General features: G+C 37.2%; 1 protein-coding gene and 1 pseudogene across 8 annotated transcripts in view; both read left to right on the top strand.

Annotated features, from left to right (window-relative positions):
• LOC127620572 (membrane-associated guanylate kinase, WW and PDZ domain-containing protein 1-like) overlaps window positions 1–8,651 on the top strand; it is a 121,761-nt pseudogene extending 113,110 nt beyond the window's left edge.
• Window positions 8,652–10,118: 1,467 nt separating this feature from the next.
• LOC127620861 (IQ motif and SEC7 domain-containing protein 2-like) overlaps window positions 10,119–25,519 on the top strand; it is a 104,460-nt gene continuing 89,059 nt past the window's right edge. For all 8 annotated transcript variants that reach the window (XM_052094179.1, XM_052094178.1, XM_052094177.1 and 5 more), the window contains exon 1: window positions 10,119–11,888. In XM_052094179.1, coding sequence (XP_051950139.1) covers window positions 11,443–11,888 — 446 coding nt within the window. In that variant the 5' untranslated portion in view covers window positions 10,119–11,442. The remainder of the gene's footprint in view (window positions 11,889–25,519) is intronic.

Raw genomic sequence — 25,519 nt, 5'->3', positions numbered from 1 at the left:
GATGTGAATAACTTTCTTTCTTCTGCTGAACACAAATGAAGATTTTTAGAAACATATCTCAGCTCTGTAGGTCCATACATTAACTTTGAAGATTCAAAAAGCCTATAAAGGCAGCATAAAAGTAATACATAAGACTCCATAAGACTTAAATATATGTCTTCAGAAGCAATATGATAGGTGTGGGTAAGAAAATATCAATATATAAGTCTTCTTCTTTCTGGCGATTGACATTTTTTGTGCATATTGCCACCTATTGGGAATGGAGGAGAATTTATATTTAAAAAGGACTTTAATATTGATCTGTTTCTCACTCATACCTCTCATATTGCTTCTGAAAATATGTTTATAAAACCTGCATGAATAATAATTGAGCAAAATTATGTTTAAAATAGTTTTACATGGAGGATAGCATGTGACAATGCAAGGCATGTCAACTTCCCAACAGTATTTAATGTCAACTACATATACACAGTATGTAGACTTTATATAATTTACTGTATTCAATTGTTATTATTATGAAAACAGTAACATCAAACCCTGAATGAATAAAAATGGCTTTTAAAGATATGTTACTGGACACGTTGCATTAAAGTGTAAACTACACTTACAGTATATCCTGTTATCTAATCTGAAACATGTTGTATTTTATAAATGCTCCTATGTATTCTCTGTAAATATCATGTCTATAACACATTCATGCAGTTATTGTGTATGTTGTAGGTGAGTGATCAGTTGATGGAGATCGACGGGGACAGTACAACAGGAATGACTCACAGTCAGGCTGTGGAGCAAATCAGGACTGGAGGAAGCAGGATAAACCTTGTGTTCAAAAGAGGCAATGGATACGTCCCTGATTACGGTAAGCAGCAGGAAAGAAGCCAGATATAGCACCACAATCATACATCATCTAAAACATGGGATGATTTTTTTTAAAGAGCTAATGCAATCACATTACAGATACTAAATAACAGATACATCAGATTTCAAATAACAGAACATCCTTCCATGCAAAACCAATAAGCCTGTACCAAGTAATATAGTTCAGTAGACAAGGTAATTTGTTGATAAGTAGACTTAAATATAGAATGTATAGAAACCAGTTTGTTGATGTGTGGTGAAAGATGTATGTATATTTGTGGCTTCAAACATGGCCATCAGATTTCAGAGTCTGAACTATACATTTATAATGTCAATTTTATACAGAAACTATATCTGTCAACAGTCATTATATATATTATATATATTGCTCTTTCTCAGCTTACTAACAACTGTTCTCTGCTTTCTTATTTGAACTTTTCCTTTTTTTATTCTCTTTGGTTTCATATTTTTCTAATTCATTAAACTCCTTTATTATCTTTTATTTAAAAATGGTTTACACTCACTTCAACTCATTTACTTTCAATTTTGGTTGATCTCCTTTGATCTTTTGTTAACTTTAATTCTTTTGTACCTTTTTCCATTTCAATTTCATCATCAACTCTTTCCTCTAAATTTAAACGTGGGAAAATGTTCCACCTCCCTTTACTCCTCTCCTCTCTCTTGTTTTCATTCTTTTGGCCTTCCCTCTTTCTCCTTCTCCTCCTTCAGTGGAGCTCTCCAGTCTCTCTCTCTGTATGACCAACTCCAAGCTGGGCGAACCGTGTTTCTATGTGATTGGAAGGACAGAAAATACGCGGTTGGTAACTGTTCCTGTTAGTTCTCCATTTTACTGTTTCTCTAACTCTCTCTCATATTTCTCTTTCGTCTGAACTTCTTTGACTGTGTATGCCGTTCTCCCCTGTTAAATGTTGATAACACTGTTCCTCTTCAGGAGTCACTGTGATGTCCAATTGTTTGTTATGCAGTATGACAATGGGTTTAAAAAGTGGTTTGTTGATAATTGCAGATGAAGCTATTTAACTTGCAGTCTAGTTTAATGAATTATTCATTTATTTTAATTATTTAATTATATTATTTTTAAGGCTGCCAGTAGATTGATACAATTAAAACATGATTTTGCAGTTAAATTCTGCCTCATAAAGACTGTAAATTACATTATTTTTGTTAAACATTTTGTTAAACAAGGTCTTTTTCTGTCATTTACCAAGAAATGAGAGTTTAGCTACTGGATTATCAAAGACTATTATTCAGACTGTTTCAGTCAGATTTTAAAACCATTTACTGTGTCAAAATTTTAACAGCGTTAAACATAGTTGATTTGTCTTAAACATTAACATGTTACCTTTGAAAGCCCTAATTTTTTGCTATTTGATCTGTTCTAATTATGAAGATGAGCAGATTTTGATTTGGTATCTTTGTATGCCCCTTTAATATTTTATTTATTTGGAGTAATGTTATACAGTTATTTTGTAGAATTAAGTGGTTCATCATTAGCATTTCAAACAACTTCCTTTGCATTTCAAAGCTCCTTGGCTTTTAGTTTTAATGAGTCAGCATAAGCTTTAAATGTGATGCACACAGCACTTTCAAAATGACCTCAAAGTCCTTGATTAAGAGGATGACAATAGATCTGAGTGAAAAACTTATAGTACTTTATCCAAGAAAATTGGTTGAGATTGGTTTCTCACATCTGTACACCATAATTGGTTGGACAAAGAACACATTTCTATTTTAGTTGGAAACCAACTACTTATTCTCCCACAAACGTCCTGTCTTGTCTTCTAAAATCTGCAACGAAAGTACTGAAGTCTTAGTAACAATGTTTGTGAATGCTAAAAAATAATCAGCAGTGATTTTAAGCCCAAACCTGAAATTGATCACTGTCTTTAGCATTCCTTCTCCTAGCAAGTACTGTTGCAATAGACTGTATTTTATGTTAGCATCATAGGCAACATTTGTAACAGTGTTGTAACTGTAAAGACACACAGTTTTAACAAGCATGGCACCCCCTCAGTACACTAGAGCAGACCGTTTATGAAGTGCTGAAACTTTTCTTGGTACAGAACAATCTGGAACAATGTTAAACTTTGGAAAGGTTTGTAACTCATCCGTTCATGTGTGATGTGAGTGAGAGCACAGAACAAATTTGGTAAGCCTGTTCATTTTTTAATTCATTAAAATCCAGAACCCAAAGTCCTGCTTGAAAAAATGAACCGAACCCGGCCTGAAACCCGACAGGTTCTCGGGTCCCGTTGGGAACAGGTTGGGTTGCAGACTTCTAATTAGTAATAAACAATGGCTTACTGTTTATTACAAACACACTGATAAATGAAAGATTATAAATAAATGGTCTACTTACTGCAGGGTGCAATACAGTTGGTATTGCCGCATTTTTCAATAAAAGAAACATCTCACCTTGCAGCAGTAACTTGAGCCGTTCTCTCATTAACAGTACACATATGGGATGGCATGAGATTGAGACATTTTGAATGATGAAAGAATTTTCATTTTTGGGTGAACTATCCCTTTAAGGATGTTTAGATTTCTTTTTTTACTGGAAAATAATGCAAAATAGTCAGTAAAAAAACACATTTTTGTACTTCGTTGACCACATCTGTCAAGCTATAAAGATTCGTCAAACATTTTCTGCTTGTAATCCACTGAAAAATAACACCATATATGGTTTTCAAATGACATGAAAGTGAATAAATAAATTTTTTTACTCCTTTTCCTTTATATCACCTCTATCTGTCTCTCTTCCACACATTTTTACTCTCAGACCATGATCACATCGCAGCCATCACCTCCTCACTCAAAGCCCTGCAGTCGTGTTTGGCTGCAGTAAGCCGTCGTCGGGATCAACAGGATGCCACATCCACCGTTCCAAAACCAGGGAAGACCAAGTGAGGATGGAGAGAAAAGATGGAGTGGAAAGTGACGGAGGAGACTGGGAGATTTCTGACAGTCACAAGGACAGCAGTCAGAGCAGGGGGAAATACAACAGGAGGAGTCAAGGGTCACAGAGCATGCCAAGAAACACACTAAGAGGACATGGTGATAAAAATGAGGAGACCAGGGGGTTGAGAGTGAAGGGAGAGGAAGGAGAAGCTGTAGAGAGAAGTGTGAGGACAAGGCAAGACGGAGCAAGAACGAAGAGAGGGAAAGACAGGTGAGGAGTAAGAGTGATGGAGAGATGGGTAATGAGGAGAGCAAGAATACTCAATCAATCAATAACCAGAGACTTCCAGAGCCTAAAAGGCAATGGGAGGAAGAGGAGGAGGAGGAGGATGGGGAAAGTGAGATAGAACAAGAATGGAAGAGAGGGAGAGAAAAAGAATGGGAGTGGGAGGAGAATAGATCACACACTCCAGAGAGCAACAGAGAGGAAGAAATAAAAAATGAAAGCAAGGCAAAAAAGGAAGCACTTGAGTGGGAGCTGAACCAAAAAACTGAAGCAGGCATTCCAGATGCATTAAAGGGAGACAGAGAACAAGAAAATGAAGGGGAAATTAGTTTCCACAAGCGTCAACCTTTTTCAGGCATCCACGTCTTACCGACACATATTCAGCCTCGCCCACTTCGACCTAGGAGACCCATATCTGCCCCTTTCTCTGAGGGGCCGCAAGGGGAGGCTGAATTCAGTCAGTCACCGTTTGCGTTCCTCACATCAGTGCAGAAGTACTACTGATGGTAGTATTTCTGCAGCCAGTATCTCCGGTCTCTCTATATATTTGAATGAAAGGCATAACTCAAAGAACAAACAAAAGGTCCTTGGGCCCCCACTTCCAGGCCCCTGGCTAAAACCCACCTCACTCTGTCTCAGTAGAGAGGTTGAAAGGACACAATAGAAATCGAATGTATTAATTAGAAGTGTTTGCTAAGGCAATTATCATTATTAGTATTGCTAAAACATATGGTTAAGGATTTGAACAAACCCCTAAACCTAAATATTAAACTTCAGTGTTTAACCAATCTTGCCAAGAGGGATTCTATGCAGTCAGACTTATGATATTCGACTGGTAGACGATCAATTTGAAGGAGGAATCCTAGACAAATCTAGGGATCAGAATATCATAGAGACTTAGTGGTGGGCTGTTTTGACTTGGGCCAGTAAGCAAACACCTAGCAACCACCCAGACGTGCATTTCCCAAAAGCATCTTTAGGCAACTATGGTCGCAGGTTCCATCATTACCAACATAGATCAGTGATTTGGTGTTTCCCGAATCCATCATTACTATGAACATTCGCATAGGTCGCAAAGTTGTGTGGTTGAACTACAGCTCTTTAACTGTGATTTGAAGCATAGTTCCTTGTTCGTTTGCTGTGTGGATATCATTTGACTTCACTGAGGCTTCTATGTCTTTTATTACATAATATATATCTTTCATTTTGTCATGAATTTGATCACGTTTACATGAATTTAAGAATATAATTTATTCCAGGGTTTTGCAGAAAGCGGCATCCTGAAATATCTTGCAAACGCTAATGCAGCCGTTTAAGGGATTAAAGGTTGTTCAGAGAAAACACACATGGTTTTTTGTTGGAGAACACAGCTTCTGTGTCCATGTTAATGTTCTGTGCCCATTGTTCTGTATCAGCTATACGTGTAAATTAGCTTTTATAATTTGTTATTCTCAGAAGTTATTACCTGCGTAACGTCATTAACAACAGCTCTAGGTTGTTTAAAGTGTTGGGTAGGTTACTTAAAAAAAAATCCACTACAAATAACTAATTATTTCTCTTACATTGTAATCAGATTACTTTACTAATTCATTCAGTGAAAAAGTAATAACATTATTAATTAATTTCCTCTTAATTTACTTTGTAAAATGGGGTCCTGGGTAGCTCAGCGAGTAAAGACACTGACTACCACCCCTGAAGGGCGTGCTGAGTGACTCCAGCCAGGTCTCCTAAGCAACCAAATTGGCTCGGTTGCTAGGGAGGGTAGAGTCACATAGTGTATCCTCATTGTGATCGTTTTAATGCGGTTCTCGCTCTCAGTGGGGTGGGTGGTGAGTTGTGCGTGGATGCTGCGGAGAATAGCATGGGCCTCCACACATGCTACGTCTCCGTGATAGCGCCCTCAACAAGCCACGTGATAAGATGTGTGGATTGACGGTCTCAGACGCGGAGGCAACTGAGATTCAAAGGACTTAAAACGCATTGGGAATTGGGCTTTCCAAATTGTGGAGAAATGGGGAGAAAATTAAAAATATTTTACTTTTAAAACACTTTTACGCTCAACAAATTCAAAATCTTTCCTATATTTCTTCCTATACACACATCACCTCACATTTCTCCTTGTCAATGATTCGATACGGGGCCATATTTCATGTATTCTACATGAATTGTCAACTAATGTAGAAAGGAAGTCCCACCTTATAGTTAAAAGAGCCAATCAGCTTTAAGATACAGACATCACCGGTCAATAAACTTTATAACATGCTTGCGCATTAGCTATACAAGCTGGGAAAAATTGGGTTTTTAGCATAACATTAGGTAAAGAATCACAGTTTATGATACCAGTATTGTCAGATTTTATTGTTGATTTGAATTATGTTCTTCAGTTTTGAAAGCTCCCACTCCAACTTCCTTTCTCTTAAATGTATCTCTCTCATTCTCCTTGTTCTCTATAAAGAATGAATGCATTTGTCTTTTATTTCTGGTTCAGACTGTTTGTACAGTATGTTGACTTGGTTTGATACAAACTAACATCTAACATAACTATTATCTGTCACAGTGACTTGAGTCCAGCTCTTGTTTTAGTACAGCTCCATATACAACAGGGAAAGACTGTGTGCTGTCGAATTGCATTTCATTAGCTACAGAGAAAACATTGAATACTCATATGCTGAAGCTTTACCCATGATTTCATGTTTGAACATTTTGCAAAACCTGTTGTGCTTTTACCCTTTGAAAAATACCCTGATCTCTGCTAAACTGCCTGATTACTTAATTTAGCTTTGTAAATTATTGTAAATGGTGTGTGTATATGTAAACTTGTACTTTAAGGAGGCCATTTATTTTTCACCCTCCTGGAAAAACCTTCTAAACTGTTATTATTGTATGTTTGCTTTACTTATTATGCATTTGTACAGAAATTATCTTTCTTTTTGTGTCCTTTGGGTCTCTGACATCTCAGGGAGCAACTATATAAACTGTAAACATTAAAACATCCTGAACAGGCCAATGTTTAGAGTATGCCCCCTACATGACACCCTCAAAGTGGCCCTTATTTTTGCCTTGGTAACAGAAGACTCCTCCTATCTTCTGAACTTGGCCTCTGTGACCTCGGAAACCTCAAATTTAGAGCAGTCAAAAATACACTTTTTCGAACATTGTCCTTTTGACATGGCTGTATACACTTCCTGCAGCTATCAAATAGAGTATACATAAAACAGTAAATACAGATGAACCACTGAGGAGCCTGTGGTACAGATCAAAATAAAAGATTAAATCTGCTGATATACCTGTATGTGAATTTCAGAAACAATAATTGTGACAACATTAAAGGGATAGTTCACTCAAAAATTAAAATTCTGTCATCATTTACTCATCTTCAAACTTGTATGACCTTCTCTTTTACATGTAAAAGAAAAGGTGATTTTAGGAAGTATGTTAGCCTCAGTCACCATTCACTTTCAATTTCATTATTGAAAAGAGATGCAATGAAAGTATATAGTGACTGAAGCATTCTGCCTAATCTTTCCTTTTGTTTTCCATAGAAGAAAGAAAGTCATTGGGGGGTTTGGAACATCATGAGTATTAGTAAATAACTTTTTGGGGGAACTTTCCCTTTAAATGAGACTTTACCCTTTTTAACCTCATATCAACATTCTAATGTGTCCAATATGAGTAATGAACTAGAACTAGATTTCTAGAAAGGACAAGGACAAGCTTTATAAATGGTCATCTAGCTGCTCTTGACAGTTTTGACATCAACCAAAAGGACTATTACATTTGTACTGAAAATTTATTTTGGATTTTGCAATATTGAATGGCATTGTGCCTAGCCTCAAAGCCTCTTTAGTTAAATGTACCTATAGTCAATCTCTTTGCTTTTATTGGCAAAAAGCTTGTTAGTAAAAGTGTGAGAGAGAGAGCTTGAAAATACTGTGCCCTTGTTAACTGTAGCTTGATATACTGATGAAAGATTAGCATTTAACCTGATATCTGTGCCTACTGTTTATCATTTAGTTTCTAATCATTTTGTTTATGAGTATTGAAATGTTATTTTTTTATTTCCAAATCTGTCATCAAACCATATTATCACCAAAATATTTCATTATGTGTATCGTTCCCTCTAGCAGAACCCATTTGCACATTTAAACTACGCATAAGATGTTGCCATTTTAAACCCCAGCAGATAATTGGGACAGCATTATACCTGGCGCACACCCAGCAGGTCTGGGATCAGTTGTCCTAGTCATTCTTGTGTAGGCGGTCCACACACTGGAATAGAATGAGAAAATCTTTAAACATGTCATAATGTTCAGAGGATGAGCCAATGCCACATAAGCTTCCACAAATGAGTCCTACGCCTCTATATTTATTACCTGTTCAATCTGAAGTGTCAGTTTCAGAGTTTGAGGTTGTCTTTATATCCATATTAATGTCTATGGTCATATGTAATAATTGTAAATAGATATAAATATATTATTATAATGAAATATATGCATATAATAGTATGTTTCTATTATGATTATATTGTTATAATCCATTGTAACCCAAATACAGGTAACATATTATATAAGAGTTGTAATAAACATACATCTATCTAAAATGAATTGTGGTCTTGAGTGTTTATTGTGTGTGTGTGTGTGTGTGTGTGTGTGTGTGTGTGTGTGTGTGTGTGTGTGTGTGTGTGTGTGTGTGAGCGTGTATTTATCACTTTGTGGGGACCAAATGTCCCCATAAGGATAGTAAAACCCGAAATTTTGGACCTTGTGGGGACATTTTGTTGGTCCCCATGAGGAAAACAGCTTATAAATCATACTAAATTATGTTTTTTGAAAATGTAAAAATGCAGAAAGTTTTCTGTGAGGGTTAGGTTTAGGGGATAGAATATAAAGTTTGTACAGTATAAAAACCATTATGTCTATGGAAAGTCCCCATAAAACATGGAAACACAACATGTGTGTGTGTGTGTGTGTGTGTGTGTGTGTGTGTGTGTGTGTGTTTGCAGTGCACCAGATGTAATTTCTGCCCTGAGCAGTAGATGACAGCAAAAGCATGTTAAAGATTACTTCATATCAAGACTATAACAAAAAGAATATGGCAACAACATGACTTGAAAACTGTTAGTATTTGAAATAAAGAAACCCCAAAAATAAAAAATTGATTTCTAAATGTGCTGATGATAGATAATAAACAAAATTAAGTTCAACCATGTTGCAGTTTTCAAAATTAAATATATCAAAAAGTACAAGCATTTGACAATTCTCCTGAAACCATAAAATAATTACACATAAATTGTGAAAATGTACTATTGCACGGTTATGAATTCTGTAATGCAAAGTATGACCAGCTCAGGGAGACTTCTCTTAAGCAAATATCTTGGAGATGATTGACAGCTCAGATTTCACACAATTCCCTGATAACACTTTACCTTTGTGTTCATGTTACATTGTAATTACATTGTAAGTACTACGTAATACAATTGAACAACACAGGCTTAATATGCAATTATTTTGTAGACACTCATGCAATTACTTTGTTATTTTTCGCCTATACCTTACCATAATAATTGCCATGGCAACCATAGATTCTGCCAAAGTACCATAGTTACAGCAATTGAGTCTACATCAAAGATGTTGTTACTACAAAATTAAATTAAACAAAATGACGGAAATAAAGATTGTTCCAGTTTCTTGTTGAGTGTGAAATAGATCCCAAGATTTAGTTATTATGGCAATAACTGTAGTGATTGTATTTCCTTAACAACAACAACAAAAAAAAAAAAAAAAATCAGCATTTTACCTTTAGTTGTAGCTAATGGGTTTTTTGTTTTTTTTTTGCATTTAAGTGTGTTTTCTTGTCATGCATGTTACATGGACAGCAATGTAATGTTAAGCGTTGCCGATTATCTTTACCGATCTGAGCTTTATTCGTTGTTGAAATGTCTTTATGTACGGACAAGATCCTGCGTGGGTTTGGACTGTGACGAGTGCAGGAAAGACTAGTTAAACGCGTCTCTGGTTGGCAGTTGATACTGGATCTGTCAGGTGAGAAACGCGCTCACGAAACTGCGCGCATCCACGCGCTCATCTCTCATAACGCCAGAGCGCGTGAGCTGACGAAGAACCGTCGACTTTGGGAAATACAGAAGAGCACGGAACTTTACAGCTGGTTGTTCAATCTCGGAGATTTCAGTCTTAGAAAAGTATGTTTTTATGAGACAAGACAAGTGTTGTAAACGAGGGTTTTAATCAAACTCGACGAATGCGAAGTGAAATTTAAAATAAACGCGTGGTCGCGCACAGATTTACGAAGAAAACAGTGGTGCGCTCGCGATGGATTGAAAGAGTCAACACATGAAACCTCAAAATGGGTTGAAGAAAACAAAAACGACATCACAGAGAGTTGTAAGTAGGGCTGTTTAACAATGTGCCCATATGTGTATTTGATTTTGAAACAGATATTTTACTGACAGTCCATGGAAGAAGAAGAAAAGTTTGATAGACTTTTAAATGTTTTCGTGACAAATTGTTCTCTTATGCTACTATGAACACTGTTTACTCTCTTCAGTTGCTGAGAACAACATTTGCGGTCATGTTAAGCAATTTGGTGACGGATTTTCACTCTTTCTCCGTGTCACCAGTTCAGTTTTTCTTCATCAGTGAAGAGAAGCCTGTTCTTTTGACTTGAGTTTCACAGTATGCTGTCTGCCTCGAGCTACACATATCCTGAATCTAGTGGATTTCAGGGATTAGATTTGTATCTTTTTGCTGCTGTTCATTTCCACTGTGCTACCTCAGCATGTGGGAGTTGTGTGTAGCACAGCAAATCTCAAGATATTGACTGGATTTTAATTACTGGGTTTGTTGAAACAGCAGAAAGGATGTTTCTACAAATGACATTTCTTTTGACTGAAATATAATCATTCATCACTTCTTTTCATGTCTTTACATGGATGGATATTTTTTCTTCCTGGAAAAGCTGTAAGACGATCCTCAGAACTGGCCATGTCAGATTTTTGACATGTTTGACCTAAACTTACTTCATTAATTTGAAGTATGAGCTGCTGAGAATGTGCATAGTGCTGACCTTTAAACTCATTTACTGAGAGCTGTGGGTGCTGTCCATACATTATTACCCCATTCATCTCTTCAGAATTCAGGCCTTCACATGTCTAAATGACATTAAGGTGCAGTTGATCAACTAAATATAACATTTGGCACTCTAAATAGTATTTTCTGGTATTATTCAGTGGCTGAGTCTCAAGTTATAACATATAGGATTAAAGATAAACAGTTCTATTAGGATTCAACCTTCACCCTACAGTTGTTTTACCCCCCCACTGTACCTTTCAGGAGGTGGGGGGGAAGAGTAAAGCCCAAACTATGGAGTCCAACCCAGACAGCCCGAGTCGGGCTGTGGAGTACCTACTAGAGCTCAATAACATCATTGAGAACCAGGCCAAACTTTTAGAGTCGCAACGCAAATGTATCGAGGAGCTCCAAACACAGCTAGACCGTGTCAACCAGGAGAATCAGGACCTACGACAGGACAGGAGCCCAGGAACCGATAACTCAATGCAGAATCATAACTACAACCAGAGCTCTAATCCCGGCCAGCCATCATCGCTTCCAAACCACAATGTTGGAGGAGTCCACCAGAACAGCAACAGTACCATACCTTCATCCACGATGCCTGGTCCAGCTAGACGGTCCCACGCGAGGTTGACCAGAGGCCTGTCTTGTGGGTCAGCTCCTGTTGAGAAAGAGAGGGGACGACTGGAGCGAAATGACAGCTCTGGGACCAACAACACGTCAACTCTACGGAAACAGTAAGTGCATAATTTCTTTAGTTTATCCTAATGATGATGGTTGATCCAGGATGTTTTGGCGCTTTTTGGTTTGGTATTGTTGTATGAGGAAATCTTTGGTGGTTTTCACACTTGATTCAATTGCTTGCCTGAACTCGAGTTTGTTTTTAACCCTTCCTTTACAGGTCTTTTTCACATTGCATATTTCAACCTAGTCTCATAGAATCATTTTACTATAAGGGCTGTCAATTTACCGCATTCATTTAGTGCAAATAATTATAGGAAAAATAACACTATAAATTACCACAATTAATAATGCCTCTGACTTGTACGTAAATTGTGTAATTAGGACAGTTCATAACATCAGAGCAATTAAAGCTTTATGTATGCAGTAGCGGGCAGTCAGCGCTCCAGCTGTACAGGCAACACGCCTCGTCAAACCAACGAGCAGGCAGCACAGCCTTCCACAGATGACATGCCTTTGCACACAATGATAGCTGGACCGAGCACAACAGAATGCAGGAATCTCGAGAATCTCTTCAAATTATGTTTAACTTAACATAGTGTTCTAAAAACACAACGTTTATGACTAGAGGTGCTGCGCAACCAAAGTCAGAGGCTCCATCTGACGCACGAGTAGACAAACAATACGAAACTGAGGGAAGTAGGTCAATAAAAGAGTATGCTTAAATATATAGAAATAAAAAAAGAAATTTTTTGTATTGTCCAAACTCTTTACTTGTCTGTTGCCACAATATTATATAATGGAATGGAATTATCTGAATTATAATATTTATTAGGGCTCTCTATGATATTTATAACTATTTTAAATATTCTAAATGATCTTTATTTGGGGGCCTTTCTCAGATTAATTATGATTAATTCGGTTAATTAATCGGCACATCATCTAATTAATTTGATTAACATTTTTAATTGATTGACAGCCTTAGTTACTATGCCTAAATTTTTACAAAATATTTTTTAAGTGGTTTGTTCTACGTATTACAACCGTTTCCTGGTGAAATAAACACTAGAGGTGCTACAATGACAACAACTTTCATTCACATTCACATTTACACAAATCACAAGTAAAATTGCATATTATCAGTTCAAAAACACTTCATTATTGTCCTGTTCCTCACACAATGATGTCTAAACACTTTTATTATAGCACATGTCTTGTATGGCGATACATTTTAATGTTTGCATTACATAAACAATTACATTTACAAGCTTGTTCGAATGTGTTCAAATTGTGCTATAACTCAACTTATGTTGCACTTGCAATGCAAAGGACTGCGGAACGAAGACTCGAAAGTGTCATAGAAGGACCACAAAATAATCCTCTTAATTCTTCTTCGTTCTTCGTTCAGAGGTAAAAAGGAGTTGAAACAGCTGAGCAATGGCATACTGTTTTGTAAACATTCAGACACCGGATACGCTGCAGGGGGGAGGCATTTAGAAGTACATTTTAAATATGAGGAAACACTAGCCTACCTGTAGAATTCACTCGAGATGAGCATATAAAACAAAAGAGTGAATGTGCACTTAAGAGTATTTATAGACTAATTAAAAAAATCATATGACATGTTCTTTGAAATGGTCTCTACACAATGATTATACAGATACGTTTTCTCCAGCTCGCTATTAAGTCTGCACACTGGTGTGTTGATGTTGACTGATCTTAACTGACTGACCAATGTAACCAGAATTAGCCATTGGCCTCAAAGTAGGAGGAGCTCCAGGTCACACATACCAATGGCGTGGACCAATTGCATTAAGAAGTTGTTTATACTTACTGGACGAACTGGCTTTGCTTGGTTTGCCTACAAATGATGACAAAATGCAGTGACATTATTCTTTTGCCAATTTGTTCGTTTGGTGATATTTCTCCTGTTCACGTTCATCTCTGAAATTCTTGACCTAGGAGAACTCAGCTGGTCGAAGAGCATTGTTGATTGTTTAAAACTAATCGTGGTTGTGGTTTCAACATGATAATTTGTATTTACAATTGCGCGTGCCAGCTGAGGAGTTGTTACCTAGGTTACTGTCATTAAAATGGATAACTTTGAAGCCTGTATCTCGAGACAGCTTACCTGATGTCCACCATAGAGCTGACAGCCTTCCGTGATGTCACTCTCAACAAAGTAATTTTAAAATGATGTCACGCATAGTATAAATGCCAGCTTCATTCACTATGGTGCTTTAGGTGGTCCAGGAGAAAACATTTTGGCTCCTTCCATAGTATAAATAAGGCATAAGAAGATTTCTGGAAAGTTCATCAAGGTGAGCCACCAAAACTAACACTTAAAAACACCTTCGTTTTGGCCAGATTTAGTTCTAAATGACATCTCACACATTCGTTCTTCGATTTTGTATGTTTGCTTCAGCAAACCACAACAGAGCATTAATATTAAACCCTCATCTGTTTGGGAGAAAATTTAACACACTTTTAGTGCCACAATTTTAGTGCCACACAGTGGAAAATTCACCTTGGAACTGGTAAGGAATCATGTAATATAATTTAGCAAATATGTCCCCACAGTCACATAATTTTCATGAGATCGGGCTTTAGTGAACTATTGGAACCTTTGTTTTTACCACCAATATCTTACATGCACAAAACGGCTCTTGCGTCAGTCTGCCAGTGATGCTTTTCAAGATATGTGAAGAATGCAAGCTGCACTCCAAAAACTAATTCTACAGAGACAAGCTGTTAAGCGGAATACATAATGCTATAATAAGTGTGATCAACAGCATACAAAGATGCAAATCATACATTATAGCTGTTTACTTTTATGTGTGGATGGATTCCACTCAATACCTATTGCAACATGAGTTTACATGAATTGTACTCCATTTGAACTGGCTGTGGTTTGCTGGTGTTCACTTTAGTTTGGAAAATGGCATTCACACCAACAAAACCAGACGCTGATGTAGAATGGACTGGGGTTCACAGCTAAACCTTGAGTGTGGAAGTAACAGTTGCATTCCATTGCACTGAATTACAAAGCCTGGTCAACTTGAGTGTTTGTGGGTAGATAAGCTAAGCTTGATTGTTAGATTTTTGAGTGTGCTTTGTGGGTTTAGATGTGTTGTTTGTGTGTATGCATTTGGAAGATGGAATTGTAAAACATTTTATTTACAAGTGAAGCCCCCAATTTTTGATTAGGGGAAATACTCTGTATGTACATAGATATATATACAATGTGTTGTTACTGCTTTTGTCTGATGAAGACACAAAACACTGCAAATTCTTAACACCCACGACTCACCTAGTTATTTCCCCTATTCTTTCTACTCCTCAGGCTCTAAGCTTCCTTATTTTTCCATATCTAAACAAGTTGCAAACACATGTGGTTTGTTGTTGGCTGTTGAAAGGTTAAGTATTCTGCAGATGTTTCTCTGCATCTTTGCGTGATAGAGGCGTCAACAAATGCAGCAGCTACAGAGCATCAGACTCAGCGTGTGTCTTCCTCTCTGCCTCACTGAGCTTAGCCTGCTGCCGGGCTCGTATAATTATGTTTGCTCGCTTATTGCCAGCAGCTGCAGAACATCTCCTGCATTCTGCATTCAAGTGTCTCCAGAGCACTCTGATGTGTTCATCTTCTCCTTCATTTATCCTCACTTGTCTGAAATTATTGACTGGAACTATCCATCACTCTCCTTTCACACAGTTAAATCATCAAAAAGCCTAAATTAAACTCAAATAAACCAGGTGGATTAGAGGGAATGCATTTTGGTGTTACTGAGTAACGTTGTGTGGTTCAAAGCTCAAAATTAGCCCAATTGTTTTTATTCATTGAAAGCATTTCTAATGGGTTTCAAATGCCCTTGAATACTGAAATGGCTTTTTAGTGTGTTTCACATTTTGACATCATGTATGTGTTCAGTGTCAATTCAGTGTCTCATACTACAACACTTAAATTAAAGATTACTGATCTTTGCAAAGAAAACATTTGTATTATTATTATTATGTACTTACTGATTTGTTTTAGTAAGTAGTTTTATTTGAACAGTTAAAAAAAACTATTCAGATTAATTCAAAATTTGATTAATTTGAGACATTACTCCCTTGCAATCAGTTCAATTGAATCACTGAAAAGAACCAGTTCAGAAGAACAATTTGTTAAAATTTGCAACACTATAAAGAATGCAAATGTTCAATGAACACTTTCTCTTGAATTGATAATTACACACTATACTATAATTCTTTACCTTTTTTTGTACATTGGTTAAGAATCAGTAATCTTGTGCTGCAAGGCATATTTATGCCTACTTTTTTACTTATTTGTTATCATGTCTGTTGTTGGAGAATACAGGCAAAGAGGCTAATATTCATTGACTCTCTCTCTCTCTCTCTCTCTCTCTCTCTCTCTCTCTCTCTCTCAGTCCCTCTTTCTCTCTCTCTCTCTGCATCCTCCTCCTCCTTGCCTGTCTACCATGGGGCCATTAGTCATTAGTAAGGAACACATATTAGTTATTTATGTGGGTGTATAACACACTGCTGATTGGCCAGGCAGTTTGTTCCAGTACTACAGAGATCATAGCGGAGGCAGCAAATAAAGCGCTTCCATTTTTGTGTGGATTTATTTATTTAAGCTTCTCTGATTACCTCCTTCACTATGATTTTAATTATGCATTTGCACCAGCATTTAGCACCATGACCTCCCAGATGGATGACCTCAAGGGCACTTTTAATCCTGTTATAATTGCTGTGCTGACTAAATGTTTCCACAAACAGTGAGTCATGATATTTTGAGAATGGTACTGCCTTTAGGAGTAGTACACAATATTGGAAACACGCTATTTGAAACCACATTCATTAAGCTTTGTTTTGGCCCTCCGTCCACACTGTGACTGCATTTTTGTCCTGCAAAAAACTGAGCTTTTCTAAAATGCTCTCCCAAGTTGATACATTTGTGCGTCTTCACATTGTAGTGTGTGCAGGGAAAATGGAGATATTCAAAAACGATGACGTATTTGTACTGTGATCCATTCAACCTCAAACAATCAAGATGGCGTCCCATTTTGTAACGGCATTGTTGTTTCTGATATCACTTTGATAGCATTGTTAAAGATACATTTTACTTAATACAATTTTCACATTGCAAAGTCTGACGGGAAGTTCAATCGGAATTGCTGTCCAGCGATGGAACATGAGGGCAATTGCGTTTCAGGCTGTACATGGAAATGACGCAGGACCCACGCTTCTTTTTTAGTGATATATAATATTTTTAACACATACTGTATACTGTCTACAAACTGATAAGCCAATTTTAAATGGAATAGCCAGTTCGTTGAGCTTTAAAAATGTTTAAAAAAAAATCTCCATTGACTGCAGCTTGGTTCTTTTGGCAAAGAGTTGTGTTCATTAAAAGTTATGATTTATAGAAATGTAGTTGTATTAAAGTGTTTTTCATTTTTAGCATTTTAGGCACATTTTTGCGTCCGTCCACTCAGTTTCAATTCTTTTGATCTGAGTTTCATCTGGAATGCATTTCAAACTACTTCCGGAGGTGGCATTTATACTTACATTTATCCAAACAGTAAAATGCATGAAGAATTGCCAGAACCAAATGATTTTCTGTTCCGTAAACAGTTCTCGAATGTGTAGTCTTCTGCCAATGTGGACGGGATACCGAGGTAAAATACTTTGACAGTGTTTCCCACACAACTATTCAGCAGCATTGCAAAACTGCTATAGAGAGAGTGAGGGAGCTTATCCAGCTGCATAATTTACCGGAAAACATGATAGACCTTTTTTCTTAAAAAAATCTGAAGTAAACATACTAATCCATCAATATTTCTCTAAATGTGCAAACTTTGATTTATACATCTAACGAAAATTATTTATTAAATAATTTACATGACATTCAGGAGAGCTTGCATGACTGAACAGGTATATGCTTCTCTATTGCATTCTAAAACACGTCGCATTTTGATCTTTGATGTGTACTCCTTAAAAAAAAATATATTACATTCGTCTTACAGTATATCGAAGCTGGAGACCTATAGTATGAGCTTCCTAATGACAATGTAAAGAGTAAATAAGAATTTAAATATGATAAAATTACATACCTTATTCTTGCTTTTTTGTTTTGTGTTACTGGCAATTTGTTCTGCTGCTAATGGCTAGCTTCAAATCCATAGCCTTGTCTATCTGCTATGTTAAGTACCATTACCTGGCACATGTCGACATGGAAAAGAAAGAGTTAATTTGGGGCTAAGCACCAAAGGTGCTGTGGCACCTATTTTTTTAGTTGATTTTCGTATTATTATTATTAGGGGCCAAGCAACGAAGGTGCTGTGGCACTTATTGTTTTCATTAGTATTGTTATTATTATTATTATTCCTCAATGGGAGTCTATGGCAGCCCATAGAACCATGCAAAGGAAAATTATTACATTTGGCACACTGATAGGGGTAGTCAAGAATAGCCCCCATACCAAATTTGGAGTCTCTAGGACATAATCTAAAGTGTCATTTGTCTTAGAGACACAATTGCTTCTTTTTACTTCTTTGGTCTGATTACACTCCTCTTGATTATTCCAAAGGACCCTTTAGATTAAAACTCCACCCTTAACTGTGGCCACCACCTTGGATTATGTAATTTGTAATTTTTTCACTTCTGTTCCATCAAAAGTTGCCTGATTTGCACACAAAATGGCTCAAAATCAGTTAGCATGCTAATCATTTTGCATGCTAACCAACACATTTGTAAGGCTATTTGATCACAATGCTATCCATTGTCAACATTATGTAGCCGGTGATGTGGTTACCAGTAGAGGGCGTGGCCAGTTAGGCAATTAGAGGGTTTTTAAGCAGGCGCCCGAAAGGAGACATTGAGATGGGGTACGCTTTTATGCATTGAAGCGTGCTGTCCGATAGCACTTCATTGTTTGCTTTTGCATGGACATGATCTGGGTGAGCAGGTAGGCTAAGTTAATATCTATTGTTTTATTTCTGGTTTCACAGTATGTAGCTTTGTTTCACTAACTTAGGGTATTGTGCTTTAAATGCATATGAAAACATTGTGGATGGACTGGTAGGCCATTGGGCACGCCCGATCTCATTTCATCTTGGCAGTTAAATATGGAGATAGCTGTGTTTCAGGTATTTATGAAGTGTATTGTTAATTGTGTTTTTGTTGATGGTGATTCTTTCTTTTTAGGTTTAAGTTGATCGCTGTTCTTCTTGTGTTTTTTTGTTTGTTTCATTGCCTCGCTGGCCCGTCCTTGTATGTGTGCGCTGTGTGCCACCAGCACTAGTATCTTTAATAGTTGTTGTAAACGGGACTGGTTTGCAGGGCGTTTGGTGTTTTTTTGTTTTGTTTCTTAGTCTATACCTTCCCAGCCTTGTGTTGCCAGCCAACCTCCATACTCTCGATGCTTTGAAACACGTGAACATTTCATTTGTATGGGGTTTATGTTTGCTGTGGAATTCATTTGGTTTGGAGTAGGTTTTCTGGTAAACTTATATATTTGATGTGATTTGATTTTGTTTCTTTGATTCTGCATGAAGAAGCTGGGGTTTTGTTGGGGTTTATGGAGTGTTGGTTGACTATTAATATTTGAGTGGGAATGCATTTTTGTTGTATGTATGTTTGTTTGTTCATTATATTTGTTTATTGGTACCTTAGGTTTATTTATTTGTATTAATAAATTACTATTAATTTGTCGAGTGATATGGTCCAGTGGTAAGGTGCTCCATACCTGTGTGGTGTGGAGATCAAAAGATTGCTGGTTTGAGACCAGTTTAGGGTTATTGGAAAATCTGAGTACTTGCAGAATACATTATGACCAGTTTCTTACTTTCTGTTGTGTTTGATATCTGACACACCACCATTTTAAATAAATGTTTTATTAAAACCTGCTGACTCTTAGTTTGGTTTGTCTCTTAAGCACCTACGAATCTTTTCCATTTCTTTAACTTTTTTGTGACTTTTGAAGTAGTGTGGGGTTGCTTTGTATGTCATATTCATGCAATTTGTTGTGGTTACTATGGTGTAATGCTTGCCATATCAGAGATTTTTGAATTGTGTTTACTGAATGTTTCCTGGGCTTTTCCCCTAAGCAAATTTTTACTTTCCCCTTTGTTGAAGTTACATAAATATAAAGTTGATCATGGTAATAGATGTGATTGGCTGTGATTCCTCTAAGCTTGGTATGTCCCTTTGTTGACTGGCTCCGCTATGGCTGTGTAGTATAGTGGATAACACACTGAACTCTAAAATGTGGAGTCATGTGTTAAAATCTGTCTTGGGGTGGTGTGATCTGTGCTTGTTCTGTGAGACCTTTGGGTTGTGTTTAGTGTCGTGCAGTGGGTGCCATGTTGGTGCTTGTCCCCATAATGGCTGCTTGCAGTAATATTTAAAAAAATTATAATTTGAAGTCCCCATGACTCCTCTATAGTTGACATTACATTTATGTTTGCGTTATGGTTATGTTTGCATGAAAAGAAAGCATGGGAGCTCCCTGGTGGATCAGAAGCCCTTCAGATCTGGTGTAGTGTGTGAATATGGAGGACTGCCACTGACAAAAATATACCCTCATCATATGTACACACCCAAATAGAAGGAAATATCAAATTATCTTAATTCAGTATATTAATAAAAAGCCTTCAAAGATTGGTTACACACATGAGCGCCACACTTTACGATTCACTCATCTCGTGATTTGGTTTGATTCAAGAAACTTTAAACAAAGCCTTAATCAAGAAAACCTTTTATTACATTTAAGACATATGCAAAACAATTCATTTCCTTTAATAGATTCACAAGGTATGGACTAAGACTAAAAATCAACCTAGCACAGGACAATGGTGACACCACAATAGAAATATTAATTATCCTTCTCAGCTGTTAAATACAGTATTATGTTAGATGCATATGCTTTCACACTGTCACTAACTATACCTTTAAATGTTTTAAAGATTGAACATTTTTAAAATAGCATTGATTACATACTTATCAATTAGCCTTTTTCAAAAATATTTTTTTAATGGCAGTACATGCTTATCCAAATAAATAATGTAGGCCATACACACATTTTCTAATGAAATAAGACATTACATTTGACATTATTGGGACCAGTAATCGTTCCCCCAGTATTGTACTACTGCATCATTTTACATTAGGAGTGATTCGTGGATTTCAATTACACTATAAAGGCCGGTTTATACTTCTGCATCGAACCTATGCCTTTTGCTCCTCGTAGCTATGGCAGTTACTTACTCTATGAAGGGGACTTCATCTACGAGAAGTGCAAGTTCACGTGTCACTGCAAATGTCACAAACATATTGCTGGAATTGCCTGGCACCCCTGAGTCAAAGATGGAAGCATGCAGGTAGCATAATTGGGGTGTATGCGCCAGCCAAGCAACTTCTATTGCAATGAATGTGAATGCTAACAAATAGCTCCCAGTTGTAAAGACCTACTTGATATAGAGTGTAATCGTAGTGTTGATGGGAGCTCTCTATTTCTTCTCTAGAGTAATATTAATGCAGTCATCCTCAACTCTAGTGTATCAAGTTATTTTTAAAAGCACTTTTCTGCCATTAAAGAGTCTTTCGTCTATCTTGTCTTTGCAAAAGCATGAAACTGTTATTTCTGACATCATTCTGCTTTTTGAATTGTGTCTCGTCCACTTCTCTCACAATCCCAACACCCTCTTCTTATATCTTCTTTCCTTTTTTCCCTTCTTTCTCTTTATCTCTCTATCTTTGACTCAGTCTCTCTGTTTGTTTGTTTTATCCCCCTCTGCTTTTTTAAATGATCTCTCCTCTTTCTTTTCAGGTCTCACTATCTCTCACACACTCTCTCTCTTTCCATATCCCTCTCTCTCTCTCTCTCTCTCTCTCTCCATATCCCTCTCTCTCACTCTCAATCTCTCTCTCTCTCTCTCTCTCTCTTTTCATGTGTGCCGCCCTCTCTGTGGCTAACAGATGGAGAGTCAGTGTGTGTTCCACCGTTTCTCTTTTAGAGTCGAACATGCTGAGAGAAGGTCTTTCTCTCTCTTCCTCTCTTTACTCCTACCTATCCTCCATTTTAGCTCTCCTATTTTCATATATTCATACAGTAAGTATCTGTTCGATCTATATCTGTCTGTTTATTATAAGGCAGAAGGTTAAACAGGTTATGCAGCGGATGTTAATTTGTGTTCTTTCAAAGTGCTTCTGATGGCTCACACATATTCAGTTGTCCCATCCAGTGTGCCAGCAGTCTGAAGCTCTCTGTACTCCAGCTGAACTCTGCTGCTCATCCGTTTTGGAACAGCTTTGAGCATTTGCAACATAATTAAAGGGTTAGTTTCCCCTACATCACGCACCCTCATTTAGTTCTGAACCCATATGACTCTCTTTCTTCTGTGGAATGCAAGGTGAGGAATTGTGAATGAAAGTGAAAGATAACTGAGGCTAACATTCTGCCTAACATCTCCTTCTTTGTTTCTTTTGTGTTTCTTATTACATGTCCCAGTTCTTATTGTACATGATTGATTAGTGCCCATTATTCTAAAGAATTTCATCAAAATGTAATGACTTTCTCTTGCTTTGAAAAAACTTTTGCTATCAAGTAACATAAGCAAGGCTGCACGGGCAGGAAAAAATTATAGGAACTAGCCTTATAATATAATTGCTATTTAATAAAATACTGATTGATAAAATTAAGTCCCACCCTACACTGTTTCCCATTGAATGGTCTGTTTCATTCAGAAAAAGGAAACATTCTAAAAGTTTAATTGGTTGTAAATGCCATTTCATGTGCTCTTTGGGCCACCATATTTAACTTTAATATTACTCAAATCAAAAAACTAAATCTAGTAATCTATTTAGATTTTAAATAATATAATGGTTTAACATTATTTATCAGAATAAAGAGAACGGAAATGATCATATTTAACATTTAAATATCATAGTTTACTTGCAGTGGTTGAAAACATATTTAAGTTTAAGTGTGGGTACTGTCTCAAAGTCTTAAATTATCAATACAAAGTCTAAATTATCTACCCAAAACATTACTTCAGTGAATATAATAAGGTTTCCACATATAATTGTACCTTTCTTTTCATTAAAGCAAATTTTATTCATATTTAGTTGAAAAGTAAAGAAAACAAATTGATCAGAAGCATTTTATTTGTCATAGGTAAAGGTCTAGGGTACAGCAAAAGTTAAAGGAATAGTTCACCTAAAAATAATATTCTTCATCATTTACTCACCCTTATGTTGTCTCAAACTCGTATGCCTTTCTATCTCCTGCAGAACACAAATTAAGATTGTTTTTTATGTATATCTGGTGTGTGTTTGTCCATGCAATGCAAGTAACCGGGTCAAAAACTTTCAAGCTTCAAAAAATTACATAAAGGCAGTAGAAAGGCATCCATACAACTAAAATGATTTAATCTATATCCTCTGAAGCAAAACAATTGGTTTTGGGTAAGAAGAAGACCAAAATATTACTCCTTTTTAACTGTAAATCTTGACATCTATAGTTTCATGATTTGAAGACCGATTACGCTTCCGCATGCTTGATGCATACACAGAGTGCATGAGACCTCTTAAAATGGTTAAACTTCAGCAGCATAGTTTATAGTTTGTTTTACATTTGATCATCATTGGAGTGATCATCAGCCATGTTCACATTCAAATTTACCCATCTTCAGCGATGATTATTGGGGGTCATATAATGAGAAATTTACAGTGTTTAATGTACTATGATGATGAAACTGTAACTTATACTCTAAAAATGGATCATACTAAAATTCTCATATTTCCGACGTTAGAAACCCGAATACATGAACAGATGAAGTGCCGAAGTTATTTTTAACAAGGTCCTTTTTCCTCAGGAAAAATAAATTAAATGAAAATGATTGATATTACCACAGAAGTAGGACTTATTTATTTAGATCAGAGACTGTGATCTTGTGACTGATGAGATGCATCTTCACTAGGACAAGTGGCCAAAGCTAATTATATTTTATATTGAAATTAATAATTAAAATAATAAAATGTAAAAAGTAGGAACGTGATTTGATCAACTTTTTAGCTCAGTAAGACATGTGTAATGAACTGGCCATGGAAATGGTGTTAGGATCCATGTGCAGGAACTTTATTAAAAGAGACACAAGCAAACATTACAAAACAGCAAGCAGAGAGATGTAGTCGTAAAGCAGGCAGATAAATCCAATTAACCAAATAGACAGTCCAACCAGGCAAACAAAACAAAGGGTAATCCAAAAAGCATTAAATCCAGAAAAACAGGCAATGGTCAAAACATGAAACCAAGAAACAATGGCAATGGAAAAATGCTTGATAAGCCAGGGTAAACTGGCAATACTTTGCAATGAACAATGGAACTGCATGGCTATATACACACATGTGGTAAACAGGAAATGAGCAGTGAAGAAATGGTGAAGATCAATATTCGGGAGAGGGCTCCCTCTGGTGGATGGGTAACAACCTCAGATGTTACAGAACCCTTGTGTTCTTCTGCAGGGACTTGGTCATGGTGCTGGAAGATTAGGACGGCCTTGGTGGAACTCTTGGATCAGGGACGGGTTCAGTATGTCCTTGGTGGCTACCCACGATCTCTCCTCCAGTCTGTAGCCTTCCAAGTCCACCAAGTATAGCATCTGGCTCCCTTGTCGCCTTGAGTCCATGATCTTTCTGACCATATATGCTGGTGCTCCATCAACCTCCAATGGAGGCGTAGGCTCGGGATTCATGATTCCAGCCGGATGGACCAGTTTCAGCAAGGACACATGGAATGAAGGAGAAATGCGGTAGATAGCAGGAAGCTCTAATCGGTAAGTAACTGGGTTTATTTGACGGAAAATTCTGAATGGATCCACATACCTTGGACTTAGCTTCCTGAAGGATAGCCACAGCTTGAGATCCCTTGTGGATAACCAGACCCTCTGTCGAGGCTGATGGGGTGAGGGCGCCTCCGCCGGTGTGCTTGGACTGCTCGCTGTAGCTGGACAGGTGTGCTGTCCCACACCCTCTCACTCTGCCTAATCCAATCGTCCACATCTGTCTCTGTAGATGGTTCTCTTGACCAAGGGAACATCGGGGGTTTGTAGCTCAGCTTGCCTTGGAAGGGGGTTAGCCCCGTAGAGGTATAAGTGAGGGAATTCTGTGCGTATTCGGCCCAGGGCAAGAAGTCGCTCCATTTCTTCTTATCATGGCTACAGTAGCTCCGAAGACATCTGCCAATCTCCTGTTTTAAACATTCCACCTGTCCGTTGACTTGGGGGTGATAGCCTGAGTTGAGACTCACATTGATGTCCAGTTGCTTACAGAATGCCTGCCAAACTCAGGACGTGAACTATGAACCTTGATCGGACATAATGTCTTCTGGTAATCCATAGACTCTGAATTCTTGGTGGAATAGAGCATTAGCAGTTTCCAAAGCCATGGTTAAACCTTTGAGAGGGACAAGTCTACATGATTTTGAAAATCGGTCGATAATTACAGTATGGTGGTGTATCTGTTGGAGTTTGGCATGTCGGTGACGAAATCGATTAACAGGTGGGACCATGGTCTTTGGGGTATTGGCAGTGGTTGGTGTTCTGTGGGCTGTTTCCTGGGTGTTTTAGATTGTGCACACACTTGACAAGACTTCACATAGTTAGTAACATCATGAATTATTGAT

This window comes from Xyrauchen texanus, chromosome 27 (genome assembly GCF_025860055.1).
Source record: "Xyrauchen texanus isolate HMW12.3.18 chromosome 27, RBS_HiC_50CHRs, whole genome shotgun sequence".
NCBI classification, from domain to species: Eukaryota; Metazoa; Chordata; class Actinopteri; order Cypriniformes; family Catostomidae; genus Xyrauchen; species Xyrauchen texanus.
The sequence above is the reverse complement of the archived record's forward strand: the minus strand, read 5'-3'. Positions and strand labels throughout refer to the sequence as shown.